The sequence below is a fragment of the Rissa tridactyla genome, chromosome 4, assembly GCF_028500815.1.
Source record: "Rissa tridactyla isolate bRisTri1 chromosome 4, bRisTri1.patW.cur.20221130, whole genome shotgun sequence".
NCBI classification, from domain to species: Eukaryota; Metazoa; Chordata; class Aves; order Charadriiformes; family Laridae; genus Rissa; species Rissa tridactyla.
This window is the reverse complement of record NC_071469.1, coordinates 83,842,997-83,867,056: the sequence shown is the minus strand read 5'-3', so window position 1 is coordinate 83,867,056 and position 24,060 is coordinate 83,842,997. Positions and strand designations below refer to the sequence as shown.

General features: G+C 37.3%; 1 protein-coding gene across 1 annotated transcript in view; it reads left to right on the top strand.

The window, feature by feature from the left end:
- Positions 1-24,060, top strand: part of LOC128908075 (transcription initiation factor TFIID subunit 4-like) — a 142,986-nt gene that overhangs the window by 24,009 nt on the left and 94,917 nt on the right. The window contains exons 8-10 of the mRNA XM_054197616.1: positions 8,034-8,139; positions 12,379-12,493; positions 19,575-19,744. Of these exons, the coding sequence (XP_054053591.1) occupies positions 8,034-8,139; positions 12,379-12,493; positions 19,575-19,744 (391 nt within the window). The remainder of the gene's footprint in view (positions 1-8,033; positions 8,140-12,378; positions 12,494-19,574; positions 19,745-24,060) is intronic.

Below are 24,060 nucleotides of genomic sequence, written 5' to 3'. Positions count from 1 at the left end.
TCCTGTGCCTGCTAGGCAGGTTGCTCCCCACCTTTTGAGATACACTGATGTAGAACAAAAATGTGTCAGTAAGTCCACAGGAATTCTTACTCTTCTGATTCTAGTTCTTGTGGAGTATTTTCTGAATGGGATGAAGCCAAATTTATGGGAGTGACAGCTTCTGTGTCTGTCTCGCATGTCAGTGCCTACTCAAAGTGAGCTGTCGTGATGTTAACCTGAGTAGAGATTAGCAATGGGAAGAGTTGCTCTGTCATCTTATTCGACATACCTATGCAATGAGAGGGAGCCGAAAACTGCTGGAGTAATATATATATTGTGGAGGCTGATGTGATGGGCAGGAGAAGTTGTTTTTCTGTTTGTAAGGAGGTCTAGGACTGAACTTTCACCTTATTGGGTGCATGAAGTGACTACTACGTTTCCAAAAGGTAGCAAACCGTGCAGAGCAAAACTATGCTTAATGCTGTTCCTTGTCTAGAAGATATTTAGGGAGAAGTGAATACATTAAAAATCATAATTTATTGGCTTTATTGCAAAACTGGCTTTCTGTATTTACTTTCAATTTATCAGGATTTCATTAATAAAACCAAACATTACATTAACCAAACACTTCTTAATGGCCCTCAAATTAGTTCTGTACAGACAAAAGCAGCATCAGACACTGAGTTACTGCATAAAAAAATCTTACGTACCACAACAACCATCAACTGGGGTGCCAAGCAGACAACCCAGCAGCATCTCCGTATTGCACTCGTAACTGTTTGTAAGTATTGACTTTTTTGTGGTGACGTTGATCACACTCTTCACACTTCTTGGAGCTCTCCAAAATCAGAGCAGAGCAAGGAGCTGCTGGCTGTCCTGTCGGGGCCGTGTCCAGCAGAGGAAGGCTACAGCTGGCTTGCCCAGGGGTGCCCAGCACCAGGGGAGGAAACTGGCCAAGCTCCAGATTTTCCCAGCCTGGAGCTCACTGGAGAGCGTTCCGGCTGGCTTTGCAAACTGCCCAGCTGCAGAAGGGCAAGCCTGCTTTGGAATAGAGATCCTTTCATACCAGCCAGTTTACAGTAGGCTAGTTTCTTTGAAAATGTGGAGAATCTGTTAGCCGTTCCTTTCTTTGGACTTTTCTGTTTTACAAAGGGGTCCGATGTGGTGATACTTCTCCCAGTTATGTGTAGGTATCTTGCACCATGGGAATTCCGTGTGCACTGTTCAGCATGCAATGTACATTGAGCAAAGGAGACGTCGGCATTAAAATGTATAGTGTTAGTGGAGATGAAAGAGGAGAATATTTTATTTATCTGTTTTGTAAAGTACTGGAATCATGTTCCAAACCTATGAAAAATCTATGCTTTAAAGAGCTGTTAGCACTGGTAGCTACTACCAGCTAGGGAAAAGGGGAAAAATCTTAGGTTAATATTTTATTGATGAGACACTAATGAGATAAGCCAGCAATCAATTTTTTTAATTGTTTAAGTGCAATGTTCAAAGTTTGTCTAAGTTGTCATTCTTAGGGGGCAGGAGCTCTATATAGCCTTATATATGTAGACATTACCCTTCCTGTTCTGGGTGTTAGAGCAGATAAAATTTCTATGAATACGAGAGACGTTCTTTATTAAATGTGTTGAAGTTGTAAGCAGATTGATGAGAAATGGAGATTGATTAGCACTTCATGTATTGTGTTGACACTGCATCGTAAGGAGAAAGTATTCCTGAAGGTTGAAGCCAATTATTAAATTTAAATGATAAAGAAACAGTAAGAAATTCAAAGCGATCCATCTTGATGAAAACAAATTTAATTGTATGCAAAGCAATATAAAGATTTATGCAGGTCTAGGTTTATGAAAGCTATATAGAAATACATTTGGACCGTTGTTGCTGCAGTAAATTGTGCACAGTGTCCAGAGGGGAGATTTCACCATATTCTAAGTTACGTTAGAATAGTATTTGCTAAAACATTTACTAAGACTTTTCCAGGGACTGTCATAGTGGTTGGAGGCTCCACAAAATGAGAGAGAATAATGGAATTTGGAAACAAGCTACAACAGCAGAATAAGCATTATGTTATATGGGGATGTTCCGCTTTGCTTTTTAATTCTCTACTGAAGCTTTTTCTGGCATCGGTTTTGTGTTGTTGAATGATTGTCACTTGTACACACTTTAGTCACTCACAGGGGATAATTTTCTTTTTGTCCTGTGTGCAAGGCAGCTTAGAAATGGAAGAGTAAAAGATGGCTATTGGGGTAAAAGGAATAGTTTCTATTAATGAACTGATAAAGATCTAGTCACTGACTTGGAATTTCATGTACAATAAAATTTAAATAAAAATATCTGTTGAGCGGTAGAGGGCCGGGATCCATTAAGAGCAGCAAAGTATATACTCGACAAATTGTATGCCTATTTGAAATCCAGCCTAGTAGTTTTCTGAGTTGTTATCATGGACTTTACTTTCAGAATTTTGCAGGCTATACCTTAATATAAGGAGGATATTGGCGATGAATGCTGTTTGGGAACCAGTAACAAAAGATGGCAATTAAAGGACAGACTTGATAGCAAAGACTAAAAGGAAAGCTTAAGAGAATTAAACCCACATAACTTGGACAAAAATTGACTAAAGGGGGGAGCATAAAAAACACAAATATTTTAAGGGTTTAAACACCAAAGTATATCGATGAATTATTTAGAGCGGTCTAAGAGAGTATAAATACGAATAACAGCATATAACTAAGCAAAGTAGGATTTAGGCAGGTTATAAGGCAAAATATCCTACAGTAACGCAGGTTGTTGGATGGTGGATCAGGCTCCCAAAGGCGGTGATAAAAAAAGACATAATTGAAAACATTCCAAATGAGACCAGGTGAAATTCTGTAGGAAGAACTGTGTAATAAACTGGGGAGCAGGAGGGACAAGTGATCCAGTGTCTTTGGGGTTTATTTTTCTTCATTGCTGCTTTGAAGACATATACTCAATGGAATAATATTGTTCTCATATTAGCATTAAAAATGACATGCTGAGTTTTAAAAAAAAAAAAACTTTTTTTTTTAATTTGGGAAGAAAAAGAATTGCTTACACAAATGTTGAGGCACAGTTGAAAAATTGTAACTGCTACTATTACAGCATGGTAAACAATGGTAAACAGGAATTCTAGGCCCATAAAAGCATGAACGTTTTCAGTTAATGCTGCCAGATTACATGATGGCTGAGGTTTGATATGACATTTATCTTCAGGAGTGAGTAGACTGATAAATCACAAATGGCATAGCCACAAGTGAGTTAGCAAGTGTTTACTCATGAGTGAAGATAAATGTCATTTCAGACCATAGCCATTCTGAATTTTGTACTTTTACAAGTGGCTTGTTTCTTCTTTCCATGGTACTTGTTTTTTAACTTAATTGAGAGAAAAAATGCTTGGTAAAGGATGTATTTTCCAAATTTACTTTTGATTTTCCGTTCTTTGCAGCAGCTTCTATTTCCTATGCTTTTGTTCCTATTGCTGTATTGGATATGCTTGAGCTTTTGGATCAGATGCTTTTGGTGCAGAGTGTGATTTATGTGAATTGAGGCAGGCTGATGATGCAGCCTGTCAAGGGGCAGCCCATTGCTGGGACCCCATGTGTCTGCATCAGTAAAGGAGTATCCGGATTGCAGAGACTTGCAAAATCCTTGTTCTCCAAAACTTAAGCAGTGAGTTCTAATCTAATTGTCCTGAAGGACTTTTCCTTTCAGTGGGTTGTAGGTAGTAACTTTCCTTTTTATTTAGCATCTCCTGTTTAGGTAAGAGAAAGAGAACAGAATTACCAGTCTTTCTACTTTTATACATTTTATGTGCTTTGGCTGAATTCTTTCTCGGTCTGTATTTGTTGGTCATTTGTGTTGTTAGTTACTGGTCTGTGTTCACATCTCTAATCTGTTCTTTGTCCTGCAGTAACATACACGGTAGAAGATTCCCACCAGTCGCAGTACAATCATCGCCTCTTGGCTTGAGTTAGGATCAGAGAGCTCTATTACTTCATTCTCTTATAGTTATTGAATTTAAGCTTTTGGAAGAAGGGTCTTAAGAAAAATAAGTATTTCAGCTGTCACCGCTTTGTTATTCTGGTTATCAGTAGTGCAACTGTTAAATATCCTTTTTGCATCTTCTTAAGTCTGCTGGTTTTGTGGAAGCGCCTTGGTGTAAACATCCCTTTTTACAGATGTGGCAATAAAGTGAACTTCAGAAATGGAGATAGTAGTCTGAAGCAGGCGGAAGTGAGAGAAGGAACTTGGCTGGAGGAGCAGACAAATGGGGAATCAAAGTGAGTGTGACTGGTAGAGTTGAAAGATGACAGTTAAGGGGAAAAGCGGAAAGGTGAAATGACAAAAGAGGGAAATACTTTCTGTTGTGAGAAATGTGCATCTTATTTTGCAGAAACATGTTAATTTATGGAAAATAATTTAGGTAGCTTTTCACGTATTGCAATCGGAGAAGCAATGCCCTGACTTTCCTGCTTCAGTGTGTTCCCTGAAGACTCCAAAGTGCAGCAGCCTGGGAGATGATTCTTCAACTTTTAACTGATAGATTGAAAAGGACTACGCTGGTATATGACAGTACTTGCTGTCTCGGCACTGTCTTGATTGTAATTTCAGTATTTTCCAAACTCATCATCAAATCCAGGCAATGGCTAAATCACATTAAGTCTTTTTGATTTTCTGTGCTGCTGTTGTTGTTCTGCTGTTGTGCTTGTTGTCTTCAGTGAAAGAAATAATGAAAATGGCTTCCCTTCTTTTTAGTGGAGATGGGATGATGAACAGTTTCTGTAAACTTTGAAGGCTTTTGTATTCTGTCTTGTTACTTTTGTGACTCAGCACCTTTATAGGATCATTGGTATTATGATAATGGCAGTAGTGGTAAGAGGCTGGAAAGGACTTCTGGAGGTGGATAGTGCAGCCTCCTGCTCACGGGTTAGCACGCTGCCCAGGGCCTTGACCAGGCACAGTTTGAGTGTCTTCAAGATGAGATTACATGGCCTTGCTGGGAAACCTGTGCCAGGGCCTGCCCACCCTCATGGTAAATTATTTTATTTTCCTCATATTAGATTGAGATTTCCCATGTTGCAACTTATGCCCATTGTGTTGCATCCTTCTGCTCTGCACCTCTGAGAGAGTCAGGCTCTGTCTTCTCTATGTCTCCCCATTAGGTGGTTCCGGACAGCAGGAAGGTCTCCCCTTTTCTGAAGGCTGCAGTAATGCCTCTGATAACCTCAATGTACTGAAACATCCACTTCTGTATCTTCTGGCTCAGTCTGGGTTACCAAATTGGTGCTTAGGAACTGATCATTTGGGATTCAGCATATAAAGAGATAACATTAGACGCGGTACACTCATTGTGTGTATTTTTAGGCTATGAGAAATATGAATAATTTGGTTAAGTTAATAATCTCCCAGACTAGCTTGCTAGTACCTTAGTCATTGTCTATACTTTTTGGGCCAAGTTAAGGACATAACAGTAATGTTTATGTTGCTGGGAAAGTAGGCAAGAGGATTAGAACAGTTTGTATTAATTTAATTGATGAAAGGTGGTTTAGATTGTTTATAAATTTTAATGTAGGGTCAGTTACCTCTGATTCATCAGTTTTTACTATGTCCCTTGTTTGTCTGCAAAAAAGATTACACATTCTGTTTCAGTAACAAATTGCTAATGTTCATTCCTTAATCACTTCCAGATCTGAAGATTACATCTGTGTTGAAACATATCTTACAACTGTATAGAAACGGGAATTAAAGTTAGCGTAGAACTTTGCTCTGAGTTCAGGTGCAGTTGTTCCTTTTAGAGAGGACGTGCTTGTCCTGATTGGTTTCCATGTGGAATTTAAGATGATGATTTTGATCTGTGTCCCTTGGAAAAGTTTATTTCTCAATCATTTTCTACACTTTCAGCACTTTTACATACATGGAAGCCCTAGTACAGTACTTGTTAAAGGACATTTTTTGAACATATTTGATAGTAAAAAAATATTGCCATTACTTATGTCATCTTAAATGGTTATATACTGTCCTATCTTTAATGGCGTTAGTGGCTCATTTTTTTTAGGGCATTCACGTGAAAATATTAATGGGGTGAAACAGCACTTGATTGTAAACTGTAGAAGTTACTTGCTTCGCAGGGGGGGGAAAAAAAATCTAATCGCAGATGATTACTGTAATACCAGATAGTAATTCTGTCCACAGGTTACGCACATCTCCTTTTTGGCCTGGTTTCTGGCCAGTTAAGGTATGGCTGCTTTTATTCACTATCATCTGAAAACTCATCCAACAAATTATTGTAAATGTGTCAATGTTCTCCTTTTTTGTACCAATGCAGGCTTTTTTTCTGTAGGCTATTCTGTCTCCTTATGTATTAAAATGCACTTGTACATGTTTCCTGTGCATCAAAATGCAGTCGAATTCAACTTTTCCCCTCATTTTCACCGATCACCTCTATTTCTTTCCTGTTTTTAAGCATGGTAGCTACTTCATTCTTTCTCCTCTGAGTGTCACTATTTATTCACTGCCTGTCTTGACCAAGTACGCTTACATCCAATTGCTCCATTTCTGTGCTTAGTACAAACGCTCCGTTTTCCTTCAGTGTCCATAGTTGAAGATGAATCCTTAATCTTTTTTCCCCTTTTCTCTTTCTGCGAGGTAGCTATTGCTAATGCTTCTACTTCCACAGGTTTATTATGACTTCTCAACTTTTACTATTTTAGGATGTACAGAATGCAATTTTGTAACTTCAAAACGGCCCTATTTGTTTTTTCTCCAGACGACATTACAGGTCTTGTTCCCTCATTACTATTTTCTTATTTGTAGTTTTCACCTCTCTCCCTTCCCATTTGGGAGCCCTCGTTCCTGCCATTGGAACAATTCCCTGTTTGTTCCGTAGCCTCTTCATTCTCTGCTTTTACATCTCATTTGAAAATCCTGTTTCTCCTTTCCTTTTCTCCATAGCATACTTTGAAGCCAGGAATTTGGCTGGTTATTATTCAGCTAGGAATATGGCTTTAGATGCACTTTGTAAGAATAATGCTGTCTGGTGTTGAATAAAGGTGCGGTAGCGGTGTGCAGTGTGGGAATGCTGTGTCCGGTGGGTGCGGGACGAAGCTGCGTCATTCCAGAGCAGCAGGCACATCGCGCAGTGGGAGGAGCGTAGTTTTAACTGTGGAGAACATATGACTTCTGAAGTTGTCATGCCTGAGTTGTGGTTGTAATCTTATTCACAGCTATTTGCTGTGGTTTGTTACCAAAGTTTGTTTATGGGTGTTTTTTTCCAGCTCTGCATCGTCTTTTTGAATCTTCTGTTCATTACATCTGTGCCTACTTCGTCCCTGATTTCATGAACATACATTTTGCTGTTGCTTAGACATGACCCTTTCGGCTTTTTTCTTTTTTGATTTGATTTGTTTATGGGTCAAATTCTAAGTTTCTGCCTGGGTTTCAGTTTTGGGTAAGGACTTCAGAACTTGGCTTAGTAGTAAGTAAAACCTTGAGAATATCCAGTTAACATTTAAAGATGAAGAATGTATGATCACCGCAAAACATTGTTTTCTTTCTTGTGTATATCTGACTTTGGAACTCATAATATTTTAGAATTTACTTTTAGCATATATTTTCTTTAAAAGGCACAGATATGTAGTGAAAGGCTTAACGGTTATAGGTGGATACCACTAAAATTATTGCAGCATTTTCTTCTACAAAAATGCTTTTCTTTCCAGTAAAATTTCTGAAGACAAAAGTCTAAACTTTAATATTAAACCTTACTATTCTGAACTATATTTTTGATGAAAGTTGTGACATATGACATTTGTGTCAAATGTTATTCATTTTTTTTCAAAGCGTAATGACAAAATAGGTATATACACACACACACAACCACATACATTACATGAATATGACTTTTGTCACTAGTTGGTTGCGCTTTTAGAGATCCACATGCTTATATTAATAATTACAGGTATTAGTATATTTACGTTGTGTGTGTTTGTGTATAAAGAGTATAATATAAGTATACTTTTTTTTAATAATAGCAGATTATCCAGTCAACATCTGCTCAAACTGTGAAACGAACCCCTGCTTGCCAGACTACCCAGATTAGGATGCCAGTGGTAATAACTCAGACCATTAGACCACAAGGTATGGGTTTAAATGTTTTAGTGAGATTGTTACCTTTGTATGAATTTCATTGTAATTACAAACTAGTAGCATGGGAAAAACAGTGTTGACATTGGCAGGCTTGACATTTATTTTTACGTCATGCTGGCTGAGGAATGCATGTTTTCACTCTGCAGTTTCAAGGTATTTCAGACCAACATGGTGAAATGTTTTGAAACAACTTTAGGACTAAACTCTCACATGCTTAGCTCCTTACTCAGTGGTTTTGCATGGAAGGTTCTGAAACAAGTCAGGACCTTCGCTCTTGCTGGCCTAAGCTCTAACTCTGGGCCAAGAAAGAAATTCTTCATTTTTTTTTTTCCTGAAACCTAGAGGATGCCTCAATTCAATCATCCTACTTTTAACTCTTACTCCTGAAGCGGAATGTGATAGTCGCTGTCTCTGCAGCTACAGAGGGCCAGGTAGGAGTCCTAGAGGAACTTCTCAACCCACATGCTTGCTGCTTTTTCCCCTGCCGGTATGTTCACCCTTTGGTGAGGTCAGGGAGTGAGAGCAGCCGTGGGGAGCCAGGGGAGCCGGTCAGGGGTTGTACACAACCGCCTCATCTGGCTCTGCACAGGTGGATTAATGGCTGGCTGATACCTCCCACATAGTAAGAGGGTTCTTGAAGCCTTCTTACTTTGTAATACATATCCGTTTGTTTCTTTCCACCATAGACCTGCTGGGCTCGGTTTTTATTTTTCCTGGTTACGTGTGAGATTATCTTTTTGGATGTGGGCATTGAGATGACTGAGGGTTTGTAATGGAATACAGAGCTTGTCATCTTCAGGTATCAAATCAGAAATCAAATTAGTTTAAATGTACATAAAAGCTATTGCTGCCTATTTGACTTTATTGCTTGGTCTTTTCTATTTTCCTTGGGAAAAGAAAGCATCAAAACCCCAGTGATCACAGTTAGTAGAAATCGGTGTTCTGCTTGCTCTGTGCTCTTCAGAGAATCCAAAGGCTGAACGGACATGGAGACCAAGCTGTCACTGCAATCCTGTAGGCTGTTTTTTCCACGTTAGGAAGAAATGCATTTACTTGTTGTACAAGGTGTATATTTGATAGCACTGATACTCATGTCCCAAGTTTATTAACAGGAAAGGTGTTCAGCATCTTACAGCTTGAACTTTCTCTTCTGACTAATGTGTCTGAGAGTGAAGGCTGATCTCATTTCTTTGCGTGTTCAGTCTCGCTAAGTTGTGAAGGTGAACAGTGGCCAAGAATTTGCATGGCACTGGCACCTGCCTTTTAAACAGTGGATTCAAATATAAATTTATTCACGATAGCCATTGATCAGCCAATGAAATACAACTGAACTGGCAGTTTGGCTTAAGGAATACAATGGTTCATAAAGGCCAGTTCATGCAAAGCCCTGCTTTCAGGTGAGCTTATTCCTATTTACAAGCTCATTTAAGCTCACCACTATGTTGTTTTAATTACACAGACAGAGCAAACAGAAATTTAGAAAACGTCCCATTGTAAAACAGCTCATCCTGCAGCCCTTGTCTAGGGAAAAGTCCGCCTGCGTGCTTGCAGCTGGAAGAAATGCCGCTGTGGCACTGTCAGATACCAGTTTATTTTGATCTTGATATATTGTTAAAACTTTATACTGTAAATACCAGTATAGTGATATTTTACACTAGCCTGTTGAAGGAGGCAAGATACTGGAAAAGGATGTGGTCTATATAGGAAAGTACACTAGTATAATTCTGTGGGGTGTGACTTTTTAAGGCTAGTTACAGCAGAACTGAGCTGACTTCCACACAATGCTGCATTTTCCTTTTGGGACAGGAGGGAAGCTCCTAGTGTAATGCATCTTTACATTTGTATTAATGCATCCATGTGAACACACTGTAATGCTTCTTAAAACAGTAGTATAGATAAAATTGGCAGGCTTTAAGGACTTTTATATTAATAAAACTACTTCCACACCAGGGGAAGTAACACTATAGTTATTGCACAAAAAAATCACACTCCTTTATCAAAGCAGTATAATAATTAGGTGAATTGCACCTTATGGATCAGGGAATTGAGCCAAAGAATTAAATAATTAGCCAGAGTATTCATTGCAGCTATTGAACTTGTGCAGAAATACAACTAGGAATTTATAAGCTCCTAAATTTGGGCTTATTTCTCTAGATTACGCTACTTAAAATTTCATATGAGGACCCAGTGGTGAAAGACTCTGTATGCCATTACCAATCCCATGGAGTATCGAAGTCCACAGGTGATTCTAATTTTCAAAATATGCCATGCCTCATAATATAAATTGACGTTTTAGCCATATTTGGTGTCTAACTGCTTAATCATGAACAGTTGTGATTTAAACCAGAAAACTTGTATGTCATCCCAAAACTTTATTTACTTTGCCAGATCCATTTGAGTAGAATTACATATACATGGCGTGAAAGAAAGTGAGATTTAATTTTTCCATATCCAGTGTAGACATACTGTTTTCCTGAGCCCAAGAAGTTAACTACTTTGTTGCTGTACTGTTTTGGGGGTTTTTTTAATCAAAAGACACCATCCGTGGAGAACAAACCCTTGATGCTAGTTCTAAAGGAATACAATATTAATTCTGGAGGAGTGACACTGTTACCTTAATTTTGCCATGGCAGTAATTTTCAAGGTTAACACGCTTTTAGTCTCCTAGATGTTAATTGTAGAAAGCAGAGATCTGCTAATTTTTATTATTGTATTATTTCTTTCCTTCCAGTTCACTTAGTAGAAAACCTTTCAATTAATTCATCTGAAATAGATGAATTGTGTGGTCCGTGAGCTAATGCTGTCTGTGACATCTCATGGACTTTGAATATTCTGATGACAAAATATTTTTGTTCCCCAGGCTTGGAGCCTAAAGTCCGAAACCTTGTTTTGTATTTGCTAATGGTGAGAGGCCACACAAGAGTTTTTTACACAGATTGAAGAACTGAATGAACACTGTCAAATTAGTTTCACTTTAAGATCATATGTTGAAGTTGATGCAGACTTAAAAAAAGTAATGATGGACTCATTCAAAGCTAACACTTTTGTTTTAGCAAAGAAGTGTTCTTAAAAACATTTTGTGGGATAGTTGTGTTTCAGGTTTTTGTAATTCATGAAAGAAAAATAACATAACTCAGTAGAGTAAGGTTCATACCATGCCATTTATACGCAATTGAGTCAGAGATGTGCAGGAATAACTTTCATGTACTTCTCATAGTCTCAAACACTATGGGCATGTAACACTCAATAAAATTGAGTGATATACAGGAAAAGGGTGAGACCTTTTAAGTCAAGTAGGCGTATGAATTAATTATTTTCACATACAGGTGGGATTAAAGGAAACACAAAATATAACCCAAGCAAACATATGTTTAAGCAGCAAAGGAGGGCTTACTCCAAAAGTTTCATTTGTCGATGTTTTTTCAGTTGCATACCGATACAATATTTTTAATAATGATAATAAAGATCTGTTGATTTACTAATTAGCAACATAGATCTGTGATTGTTTTTGGTTAGATTTTTCCAAATGTCAGAGAGGAATTAATACCCATTTTTTAATTTACTGTCACAAGAAGCTGAATGTCCATCACACTTCGGGTCATTTAGAAAGCCCAGGTTTACTTCTACATATGGACCTGTAAAGTCTAGATACAGATAACGAATTACTTCAAATCATCATTTTCGAAATAAGAAAGTAAAAGACAACCTTTATGAGGAGGGTTATGTCAAATTATACAACAGTGTTCTTTCTTTTACATACAATATAAAACACTTTAAAATAATGTTTTCAACTCTGAAAATACATGTTTTTCACTGCAACAAAGAACAATGTAAAAAATGTAAAAGGCATAGTTAATACCCTGAGTGACTGTGACTTAAAGCACCTGTATTAAGAACATTTCAAATTCTGCTTCTTTATTCTGTGCAGATTATCTAGAACAGTGATTTACTGGCAATTGCAAACACTTACAGCCATTATGTGTATTATAACCTGTTATGGCCAACGGTTTTCAGTTTTCGAATCTTCAGTATTTTGCAAATATTGAACAAACTGTAATGTTAATATAAATTTTGTACTTTAAATTGTTCTTCTTCAGCAGTGTAATCTTTAAAAATAATAACTTCCTTTGTTTGCAATTTACAGACAGTTAAATTTAGTTCCTGGACAGAAGGTTCTTTGATGTAAATTGTTTAAGACAGCTCGTAATAACATTGCTTGGTGTTTTTCAGGCACAGTAGGGAAGGCACCAACAATACAAGCCAGCAAAAGTCCTGGGGGCTTTGGTGTTCAGGTCTCTGCAAATCAGAAAAACAAGCTGAATGACCCTGGAGGTGGTTCTTTCAGGTAAAAAAATAAAAAATAATAAAAAAAATAATGCAGTGGGGTGGTTGGGGGGGGAATCGTAAATATAAAATAGAATTTCGAGTTGTCTTAACACCAGGGGGCGGTGTTTTACAAGAATTCGTGCTTTTTCCGACTGGGATTGGATGGCCATTTGCTTAGTTCTGCTTTAAAAAAAGGGAGGGGGTCATGACATGTCTTGAGGATTTTTCTCTAAATGCAGTTTTTAATGTTTAAAGCCTTCAATTCTGCACATTATAATAAAACTTCTGGCAAAGAATTCTGTGTATGAAGTGTTTAAAAAAAATGCATGGTTGGTTTTATGTATCAATTTCTAACATTCATACAGAACGTATCTGGCTGAGAAGATACTAATTGTGACGACAAGGCATCCTATGGATGGGCTGCGGCAGCTGAGTTGCGCCCGTGCCCTCAGCAGCACAGAGAAAATGCTCCGTGGGTTTGGTAGTGGGTTTGGGGTTGGTTTTGTGTGTATGTGCGCAGGATTGTTGCTCTTGGTTTTAAAGAGAAGCCAGTGCTGTATCTATTCTTCACGTGCTCACTGGGGCGTTCTGTGGGTCCCTGTAGTCATCAGGTGCTGCAAAGGTTCATCACGGTAGCATTGATGCATTGAGCCGCTATACCAGTTCTGTACTTCAAACTTTTATATATATTTTGGATATTTTTGCTTTTTGTAGCGAAAAGCTAATCTTATGTTTTCTGCATTTTATTTTCGCTACCATCATTTTAATCTTTTTCCACTGATGAAAGTACATTTTACTTGTGTTTAAACATTTTCTTTCTTTGTTAAATGACAAAATATCGCAAGATTTTAATTTTCACCTTCTGGAATGCTTATGTTGCTCTGACATCATCAAACCAGTAATTAATTTTCAGGCTTATGCTTTTGCAGGTGAAGTAAAAGAGAATTTGTAGCTGTTTGAAATATCTCTGCTTTGAGGCATGTCAGTATTGCAACTAATAGTGGTAGTACTTAGTATTAATCTAGAAGCAAAATCATTCAATTTTTTATTTTCCAATGCTTTTGCCTCCCACTGAGTATTTAAATGATTTAAAATGTCTGTTGGGTTCAATTGTACTGTCTTAATAAGTATTTTTTATGCTTGTAAGCAACATGAGCATTTATTCTTCGTTAGTATAGCTTTCAATTTTACATACACCAAAAGGGACAGCATTTTTTTAACTGGATGTTGTAAACTGTGCCAGGATTGATTCTTGCATTCACTTAGTTTATACATAGAATATATTAGGTTAGCTGGAATTGTTAATTTTCCCTTGGGGAGAAGCAAATGCTCAAGGCACTGATTGATAAATCAATAAATCTTTAGTGAGTTTGGTAAATAAGCTGTCAAGGGTGTATGTCATTTTTCCTCTAGAGAACAAATTTTAGTCAGAATGAATGTGTTTGTTTCCTTGCATTGTTTTCTCCTTCAAAATAGTAAGACACAAAGCTGCATTTAAATAAGTCCATAAAATCGCAAGGATTTATTAAACAGCAGCAAAGATCAAGCTTTTTCTTGATATCTTAACAAAGAATTCAGTTGTTTGCATATTTGCATTTCAACCCCTAACCTCTCCTGAGGACAAATAGATGTCTGACTATTGAGCCTAAAGGCACAGAGCTGGAAATCTGTATTAATCCTCTGAATGCTGACTAGTTTTCCTCAACATTCCCAGCGTGTGTGAAGAATGTGTTTTTAGCCAGAAGGCAAACTGGCATCTAAAGCAAAGCAAGAATTTTGAAAAATAGTTGTGTTATGTATAAATTTATTTTGCCTTTAGTCTTTTATTATTGCATATTTGTTTCATTATTTCATATTCTGCTTTCTTTAAAATAACTTGAGCTTTTCACTCTTGTGAGGAAAGCGTTGGTCACTAGAAATGGAAATCTGAACTTTGTTATTTTCAATTTCTTCTGGACTGTGGGAAATACAGGAAAGAATTACATAAAAGAGGTAGCAATTAGGAATTTTGCAAATTACAGCTCAGCCTTTAATGTCAGCATTTATTAATGAACTGTAAGATGGCTTACATGAGTTCACTGGATATTAGAGTAGCTGTTCTGTGACGTAGAGCTTTCAACCCAAGACTTCTGCAATGTAAAGCTGTTGTATTTGTGAAATTTTATGTCACCTTTTTTGGTATTGAAATTTATTGTTGCTAAATTTTTCAGAGAGAACTACAGACAACTCCAGTTAGTTGACTTTTCAACTATGTTAATACCTAAGGATGGAAATTTGAATTCCATTTTTTGTAATTTTTTGTTTAGTTTTTTTACGGTAGAGATCCAGACTTACATTTATACCATAATAGTCCAGCTCGAGGTCCCTGTAGTGGGGAGAGACAAAGCAGAAGGCCCACTGAAGTCTTTTTGGGGCGTGCCTGGTTGGCTACAACTGCTGTGTCCATCACCATCTAGTTTGGTAACCTCAGCGCTCCCACTAACATCATCTACCACCGATGGCAGTGAACACAGCAGTAATTATTACCCATAGTTCAGATTGTGGCCAATGTAAAGAACAAGTGGAAACATTTGTTCTGTCTGATACTGAGTCAGAATAATTTCAGTTGGAAGGGACCTTGGGAGGTTAACTAGTCCAACTTCTGACTCGGAGCCGGTTTGGTTAGGTCAGGGACTTGTCCAGTTCTACGTATCTCCAAGGATGGAGACAGATGTTTTCAGTGTTGTATTATCCTACCGCTTTCTATCTGTACTGAGTAAGGCTCGGTGGCATTGCAGGTAAAATGGGGCAAGAAGTGGACAGGACCATTCCCTTAACGTGTGTGATGACGATCTGTTTGCCATAGTTTACCAGCTAGCCACATGCTCCTTCCTCTTTACAGCAACCTTTCTTTTTCTCAAACACTATTTCAAAGTTATATATAACCTCTTAGAGCCTGTCAGTATCAGGTTTTACACAGCCAGTGCGATGGGTTTTTTTCAGAATCAGTTCTATGAAGTGACTGAGGTAATTTGAAGCTTATTTTAGTATTTGTATTTTATCCTGCTGACTGGCAACATTTTACAGTAGTGTCTACCTAGGAATAAAAAAAATTGTTTTCAGACCTCTTTTGCCTTGCCAAAAGAACCTGTTGCCTGTTATTTTATTTTTATTCTTAAAAATTAAAATTTAATAACATAGTTCTGGCAAAATGCATCAAAATGCATGATGTTACCTCTAATACTGTGCAAAGCAGCCTCTCCTTTAAGGAGAGATAGAAAGCTAATGTAGGTGTTAAATGAGTAACTTCCAGGTTTTCATCTCAAAATGGTATATGACGTAAAACCTTAAACTTTAAGCTTATTTGTTTTTCCAAATAAATATTTCAAGCTATAGGGTGATCATGTATTTTTCCCATGCTTTTCAAAATAAAGAATGCTGACCACAGGTGTGGTATGTACTGTCATCCCTTGTGCTTATCAGTGAGAAGATCCAATGTAGACTGTGAGTGAATTGTATGACAAAGCAGTATTAGGGAGAAATTTAAAATTAAAGCTTTAAAGTCAGAATAAGCATTATAATAAACTTGTGTAAATAGAATTTGTGCCATTATAAGATGTAATATAGTAGAGGCTGTTACTATAATTTCAAGTCACTGTATATATCCAACTTACTGTTGTTGATTGCTGCTCATCTAGTGATCCGTGGAATTTGTAGACTTGCTCAGAGTCTTGCATACACGTAGGGACTTTGCCCTAAGAACATGGAATTTCACTTGTGAGAGAGCAGAGAATCAAGAGTATAATGTCTCAGTTGCTTTATGTATTCTTAGAGCTTGTTTGGGAGCAGTTCAGTATTGCAGATTTGGACATCATTGGCTCAAATTTTACGAAGTGCCTGAGAAAGAAGAAGAGTATGTAGTCGTGCAGTTAGGATTTGTTCATAAAGAAAATGCTACCAGATTTTTATAATGGCTTGTCTTTCTTAAACAGAATCTTTGAAGCATGTTACAGACAACTGTGCAAATACTTTGTTTTTTCTTTCTTATTTTCAAATAAGTTGGATGGGTTTGGTTTTTTTCGTAGTTGCATGAGTGTTTTTAATGAAGAGGAGAGGAAGAGGTGTTACAAGAGGTTGAATATAGGAGAAAGAATTGAACTCTTAGACTACTTTAAGATGTAGCTTGCGTTTGGAAAGATTTTGAGAACCCATGGTGTCTTATAAATAGCATGCATGTTGGAATGCCAAATTTGTCTATAAGGCTTGGAATTTAATTCAGAAAAAATGGAAATAATAACTGAAACAGTATAATTAGTATGAGCACAGTATTATATGCCAAGAAACATGAAATTGTTAAATACTGTGGTGGAATGAAAAGGGAAGGATAGGCAGTAATCATCAATCTAGACGACCACTGGATGGCATCTTCGTTCCACAGAATGACTTCTGAAAACTCACTCATCTGGACTTAAATGTTGGCTTTTATGGGAACTTGTTTGTGAAGAACGCCAGCCCTTTTTATATATAAACATATTTGTGTTTCAGTATCCAAACCCAATCTCTTTCTCATGATGGAGTTCCTCAAAGTCAAAAAGGATATATTGATAGAGTTTTTCCCATTAGACGAAAAAATTGTAGTCCAAACTATGTTTAAAACACTTAATATCTATCTTCCATGCAACATTAAAAACAAAATAAAAAATAGATGTACTCATAGACAGTAGATTGCCAACGTAGGATGGAAGGAAATGATTCTGTCCAGGAGTTACTGTGATGGTCTTTGTAAGTGCTATTGCACTGAATTTGATAATTTCATTGAAATCCTGGTTTGTGCCCAAATTAATTATTTGTTTTTATTTCAGACAATATTTGTTTATTTATAATATGGTCACAGATATGTCCTCTAAATGAAAGTTGGAACAGCTAAAATGCTGAGCAGAAGGAAGGTAAAAGATTGACTGTACTTTCTTCAGCTATTAAGTAAAAGTAGAGATAAGTATAAACTTCTCTTAAAAATTCTGTTCTTGAAGTCCAGTCTTGAAGTGGGACCCCACAGGGCAGCAGTGCTGCCATCCCACTCGCAGAGAAGTCAGGGTCCACCGGGAATCAATATTGGATTTTATTTTTTTTTAACTGCTCAACTTGGTTAATGTTTTGTAGTTTGGTCAGTTTTAGCTTTATTTTGGAATTCTGGGCTCAAGTCTGCTTTGCAGTAGCTTCCACTGTCTTACATAGTTGTGAGTTTGTGTTAGGATAACTACCTTTACATGAATTTGGTTTTGTCAAGTTTTAAAAGCCCTTCTGGATTCGGGCCTTGAGTCCTGGGTAGATTACCTCGGGATGCTCACGCTGTTTCAAGCATTGAGGTTTTTAACCCCCCAAAATCTTAGATTTTTCCCCTTTTTCAGTTTTACTTGCTGTTTTTCATTTGTAGTTAGAATCTTTTGAACTCGTCACTGAATATTTAAGTCACTGTTAGTTGTTGTGTGGCTGAGTACATTTGTCAGCTGTGATATTTGGGGGCAGTTCCACAACTGGTTGGACAAGGCCGAAGAGTAGTTCCGTCATCTCGGCGCTGAATGCATAGGAGGCCAGTTTCTTCGTGGTGGCTCTTGAGACCCTCTGATGAGTGTCACATTTATACCATGTGAGATGTGAAAATGGAAATTCTTTAGACTCAACATGAAAAGCATCAAGGCAGGAAATCAATTTTGTGACACTATCCTCAGGAATTTTATTCTAAGAGAAGAAAGTGTTTATCACTTGTGGAAAATAATAAGAGCTCATTTGTGAAGTATTTTTCTGACAATCATTGTAAAATTTTCTATGTTCTGCCTCAAGTGTTCAGCACATTTCCACAGGTTTGTGCAAACAAAAATCCCTTCTTAACTTCTTCCTGCAAGAGAAAACCAAACCAATATGTAACAAACCATGGAGGTCTTCCACCAAAATTGGCTGCTTTAGTGCAAATATCAAGGAGGGTGTGGGAGGACAGGGGTGACCTAGAGTCTGGACTTCTAGATTTGTCTCCTTTTGTTCTCAGACCTTACTTGCAGCTTTTGGCTTTTACTGTAAGCGTTAAACTTGCTACAAGTGACAGAAAGTATTCTAGGGTGCATAGGATGACATCTATGTAATATATATTTTTTTATATCTTTTAAATTAAGCTTTTGTTTGTTTGCTTTATGCAGTAGTAGAAGTCTGGACTTGGATGTATGTGGATCTTTTCCATATATATATTCTCAAAGGTTGTGGCATTGCTCCTAGAGTGTGCTGAAATACAGTGTTCCTTTCACTAATAGCTCCTAAATAGAATGTCCTAAAAAGAGTTGGCTGTTTCCACAGTTACGAGTCATATCTCGCAGAGGCAGGAGGTGAAAGGTACTGGGGAGATGGAGGTATGGAAACGCAAATTTGTTGGTCAGTGCTTCAGGCTGTTAGGAAGGGTATTGCAGGGCAGAGAGTGGCCTGGGAAGTGCTGCTGTCATCTTCTCAAATGCAGCTCGTTTTTTGAAAACTAGTTGACATGTTCAACTGATTTTTGTGTGTTGCCAGAGAAAATACCAGCACATATTCAAACACACTTGGAAACCAAACTGACCCAGTATGGTCAAAGAATCTTTCCTAACTGTTGCTGAAAATGCTTTGGTGTGCGTTTTGATAGGAACTTTATTAAACAGTGCAGGATTCCAAATTCACCTTTTTGCTTTTAATGTCTGTGAGGTTTTTATTTATTTTATCATTTTGCTCCTTGTTTTCAGCATAAAGAGAATAGGCAAATACTCTGTCTTTAGTGATGATAATTGCCTTTAACTTACTGACCATCCTGGTTTCATTGATATTGCTGTCTCTCAGATGAAAAAAAGACACCTCTGACACACGTTCTGTTACAGACAAATTGTCCCTCTTCTAAAGTTTTCCTAATGCAATCAGAGAAATATTTAGTTATGTCTGAATGTAGAATATCTTCTACGAAAATGGAGACCCTAGCGGTTGTGCCTCAAGTTGGCCCAGCCACCGGGCATGTTGCATGATGATTACTTTTGGGGAAGCAGATAATACACAAAATGAATATATCACATGCAGAATTATTTTTATTTGTTGCTTTTTTTTCATTATAGAGATGATGATGACATTAATGATGTTGCCTCTATGGCTGGCGTTAATCTTAATGAAGAAAGTGCCCGAATTATGGCTACCAACTCTGACTTGGTTGGAACCCAGATACAGTCCTGTAAAGATGAACCCTTTCTTGCTGCTATACCTCTACATAAACGCATACTTGAAACGGGTGAGAAACATGTCCTTTCCTATTGAAAGTGTTTCCTTTGGAGTTACGCGATTCTGAGTAACACGATGTGCTTAGCACTCAAGATTGTTTTTTTAAGAATTTTATTATATAGTCTTGTATTATGAAACTTTCAAGGTTTTTGTGATAAAAGTAATTCAGTTACCTGAAGTTGGAAAAAAATAGTATGCTGGTACTTTTATACTTCATGCTTTCCCCGTGTTTTTTATGTCCAAGGATCTCAAAGCTCTTTGCAAACATTAATTATTTTTCACAGTCCTCCTTCATGTTTTACACATGAGAAGATTGAAAGAGAGAGGTAAAGTAAGTAGTACAGGTCACAGAGGACACCTGTGAATAACATTTAACAGAACGTTGAAGTTATCTGTCAAGATTTTCTTTCCCCATACAAACCAGTTATTCAGTTCTTAACACCTGCATCTATTTAAGTTCATAGTGATTTTCTTACGGTATTTTTTCCAAAAGGTGTATTTATTTATTCCAGCATTTGAAAATAGGAGTTAAAAACTTTAGTAGAAAAAATAACTTTTTAAAATTAATGATGTTTTAAGCTTAGTAAGTATGCTCAGAATGTATTTTATATGACATACTTCATTAATATTACTATATATGTTCTAGTACCTACATGTATCTTTTTAAACATAATTTTGGTAATATTTTCAGAGCCTTCAGTGTCTTAAGATACTGGGCTCAAATTGTTTAGGAGCATAAATCATGTATTTCTTTTGTAACTATGCTTACGTCACAAGTTAATTTTGTAAAATTTTTAGGGATCTTGTTCTCATAATTTTAAAGATAAGACCAAAATGTTGCTAAAATCAGTACAGTTAGGTTTTTAAGTCACGCCGTTACTTCTGAAATGTTACTTGTATTTATGCTCATTGAATTAATGGAAGCCTTTTTATATTGCAGTTGCAGGCAAAGTTCTTCATTGCCTTATTGTCAAGCTTCACTCTTGTATTTTAATTAGTGCCCTTTTAAGTTCTCATTCTGAGAAATGAATTATTTTGCACGCTATAGTTACCATGTTGTGATGATGGCGTTACGTGATGCAGTCTGGGCTGCGCCGCACTCTGTGCGATGGCTCGCCACCACCTGAGATGGGAAGCTGGCAAGCTTCTCATGAAACTTGTTGAGAAACTGCTGTGAGGGATGCTCACCCAATAGTTTATGCAGGTGTAAGAAAACAAAAAGGAAACAGACATAAAACTGTTAAGAAGAATGGGAAATCGGTAATGAGTTTGCCATACAAGCCTTAATGAACTCTGCCTGGGTGTAACAATTGCTGCCCAACATGAAGCTGTAATTACAAGTGCAGGACTTACAGGAATCTGTACATACTTGAGGAGCCACAGAACCCATCACACTATTCATCACTGCCTTGTGGGGTTTGCTCCTCGGAGGAACAAATCCCTATGGCTGTTTTTGAAGCTTTATTGGCTTTGATAATTGAAATGAAACTTTCAAAGCTTTTAAAAGCAGCTGCAGGGATTTACTTCTCAAAAGCAGTGAATCCAGAAGAGCGGCCACTCCTAGTGATCTCCTGCAGCCACTTTTAGAGCTTTATTTTGGCTTTACATGAAGCCTTTTATAGTTTTGAAAGTGGCTGTGGGGTTCACTAGTGGCTACTATCTGGGATCTATGGCTCTTGAGGAGAGAATTCCTTCAGCTGATTTTGAAGTTTTAGAAGCTTGGTTTTCACTGTGTGTGGCCAGATCTGTTGTTTGCACAGGACCACACACAAATTTAGTAGTTTGTGCTACTGGGCACTTAAAATAACGACACTGGAAGTTCACGACAAAACTCAGTCTCACCATATGTTGCTGTGCCTTGCCAGGCCGGGGCTCAGCAGAGGAGCGGTGACCTTCGCGAGCACGTTAAGGAAAAGAGAGTAGCTGATGTGAGTCCTCCTGCTGCTACTTTCGTTAAGCCTGTTGACAAATGAGATAAAATACATTGCTGCTTCTTACTTTTACCTGAATATGGCTTAAACAGACCTTATTTTCTACCTTTAAATCTATTCATATTTAATGATCACTTTAGGTTCAGGGCACGTTTTTAATGTTTTAGTAAGAGAGCGCTTTGTGCTATGTACAGTATTAGGAAACTGCTCTTCTCTCCTTTCTCAGAAGCTAGATCTTTCAAGTTTTCTGTAATATTAATCTCCTTCTCTCTTTTCTGAGTAAGAGCTCTGTCGAGCAACTCAGTAGTGTTCCCCAAAGGCTGTTTCAGAGCTTGTGCTTCCATTCAGCAGAGTCGGAATATAAACTGCTAAAGCGAGAGCAGATGCTACGCAGTCTTTGGCAGTAACCACCAGCCAAATGCCTCAAAGTTATAATGAAAGAGGTTTCTTAATATATTGTACGTTCTTATCTCTACTGTAACTTGGCAGTGATATCATCCAAAGTTTATTTTAAATCTAAATGACTAATATTATTATTGATCCTTTTAAATGGAAGAAGTAACCGAAAGGTAATTCATGCAAAGATATTCATCCACTTCCCACATGCTTCCTTATCCAATTTTGTATCTAGTCATCTTTGGCTGTAATCGTTGCCATTTGTTCCTGTAGGAAGGCAGGGCTGGGACTGTTTCAAATTCTTCCTGATGCAAAATTAAGAGTGGGTATTTCTCAGCAGATAATGTATTTCTTTTGCTATTCCATTCAGAATCATAAAACTTCAAACCCTGCTCCTCCTATGTGACGGCGCCGCAGAAGGAAACACACGCAAAGAGTTGGAAGGCTTGTGTTCCTCTTTGGGGGAAGCTGAGGCAGAGGGTGAAGTTCTTCAGGCGTGTGCTTCCTGTGCATACAAACTCTTAAAACTTTCTAAGTCTTTATCACTAAAATGGGTTGTATTTCTTTAAAGAGCAAGATAAGCCGATTAGACGCTCACAAATAAATAATGCTGAAAAAGTCTAGCTTTTTCATGTGGTTTTATGGGAAAGAAACAAGAAAAATAACCTTAATACTGTAATTGTTTCACTTTTATTCATTCATAAGCTATTTCTTGGTGGGTAAGAATGCTGTATCAGGTAGCTTTAGGAGCTGTTTTTTAAATTCCAAGTTTCCATTGTTTAACAAAGGGGGCAAGACTTTAATGAATAAACCAATACAACCTAGCAGGTTGTTTTAAATGTGACAGTTTTCTCTGGTTTGTAACCATCTTGTGAGACAGACTCTGGAATGACTTTATTACAGCATTGTTTCTGAGAGCAGATAAGAATTAGGCTGCACTGTGTTTTATATTTAGTATTAGTGAAGGACAGCAGGACATAGTGAAGGCTGGGATAAAAGGAAACCCTTTTTATATTGCCTGATAACTAAATCCATGGAAACAGGGAACAGAGATGTGTGCTTTCCTGAGAAGTCTTTGGGCTGAGAGTTGGTGGTCTCTAGAACCTCCATTAGCACTTCCAAAAAACTTTGCTTTCTATTTTGTGGTCAACAAGCTTAGAATCTGCAGCAGCTTGTTAATTCCTGCAGTTTTTGTTTTAATTCTGATTTCTTCTACAAGCAGATGATGCCATTTTGCTTTTACTTGGCTATCCCTAAAATGTCAGAACTTGTGGAGAATCTTAACCATAAATTAACTGTCTTAACGCAATAATAATGAAACATAAATTGGGCATGCTGTATTCTCTGTCTTAGATTGTTTCTTTCTCTCTTTCTCTTCACTTTCAGTGTGTTCACCCAATTTTTCTACTCCAGTTTTTATTGTTGCAGAGCACTGGCTGAATAGAATAATTATAAATGTGACATTCTAAGAAATGGGGGACTGGCTTGGCCATATTGAATACATTTTAACTGTCCGTCTTGTATTTTCAAATAATTTTTACTTAAATATGTATGATAAAAATGTATTGGAGAATCATCGATTACATTTTTATTTCACATTCATTCAGAGTTATTTTTACATCTGCATCAGGAAATTAATTTTTCTGTAGCATGATTTTATGAAATACTGTGTGTCTGTTATATAACATTCTTATAAATTTCCTTTGGAAAAAGTCTATTACATTGACAACATAGCATACACCTGCAACATTTTCCATCACAAAATTGGTACTGGATTCTCTTGCTTCATCCAAACAGGTTTTTAAGCTAGGATATACATGGTGGTGCAGGCCAATTATTATTATGAAGCTTGAAAACGTGCTGATGAATCCAAATTCTCCTAGTCAGTAGGTAAAAGGCCTACAGTCTTCCTTAAAACAGCTTCAGAGAAGCGAGGCTTGATAGAATTAAGCCACCGTCTCTGTCAATGAAACAGTTGTAGGGTTAGGCTCAACATAAT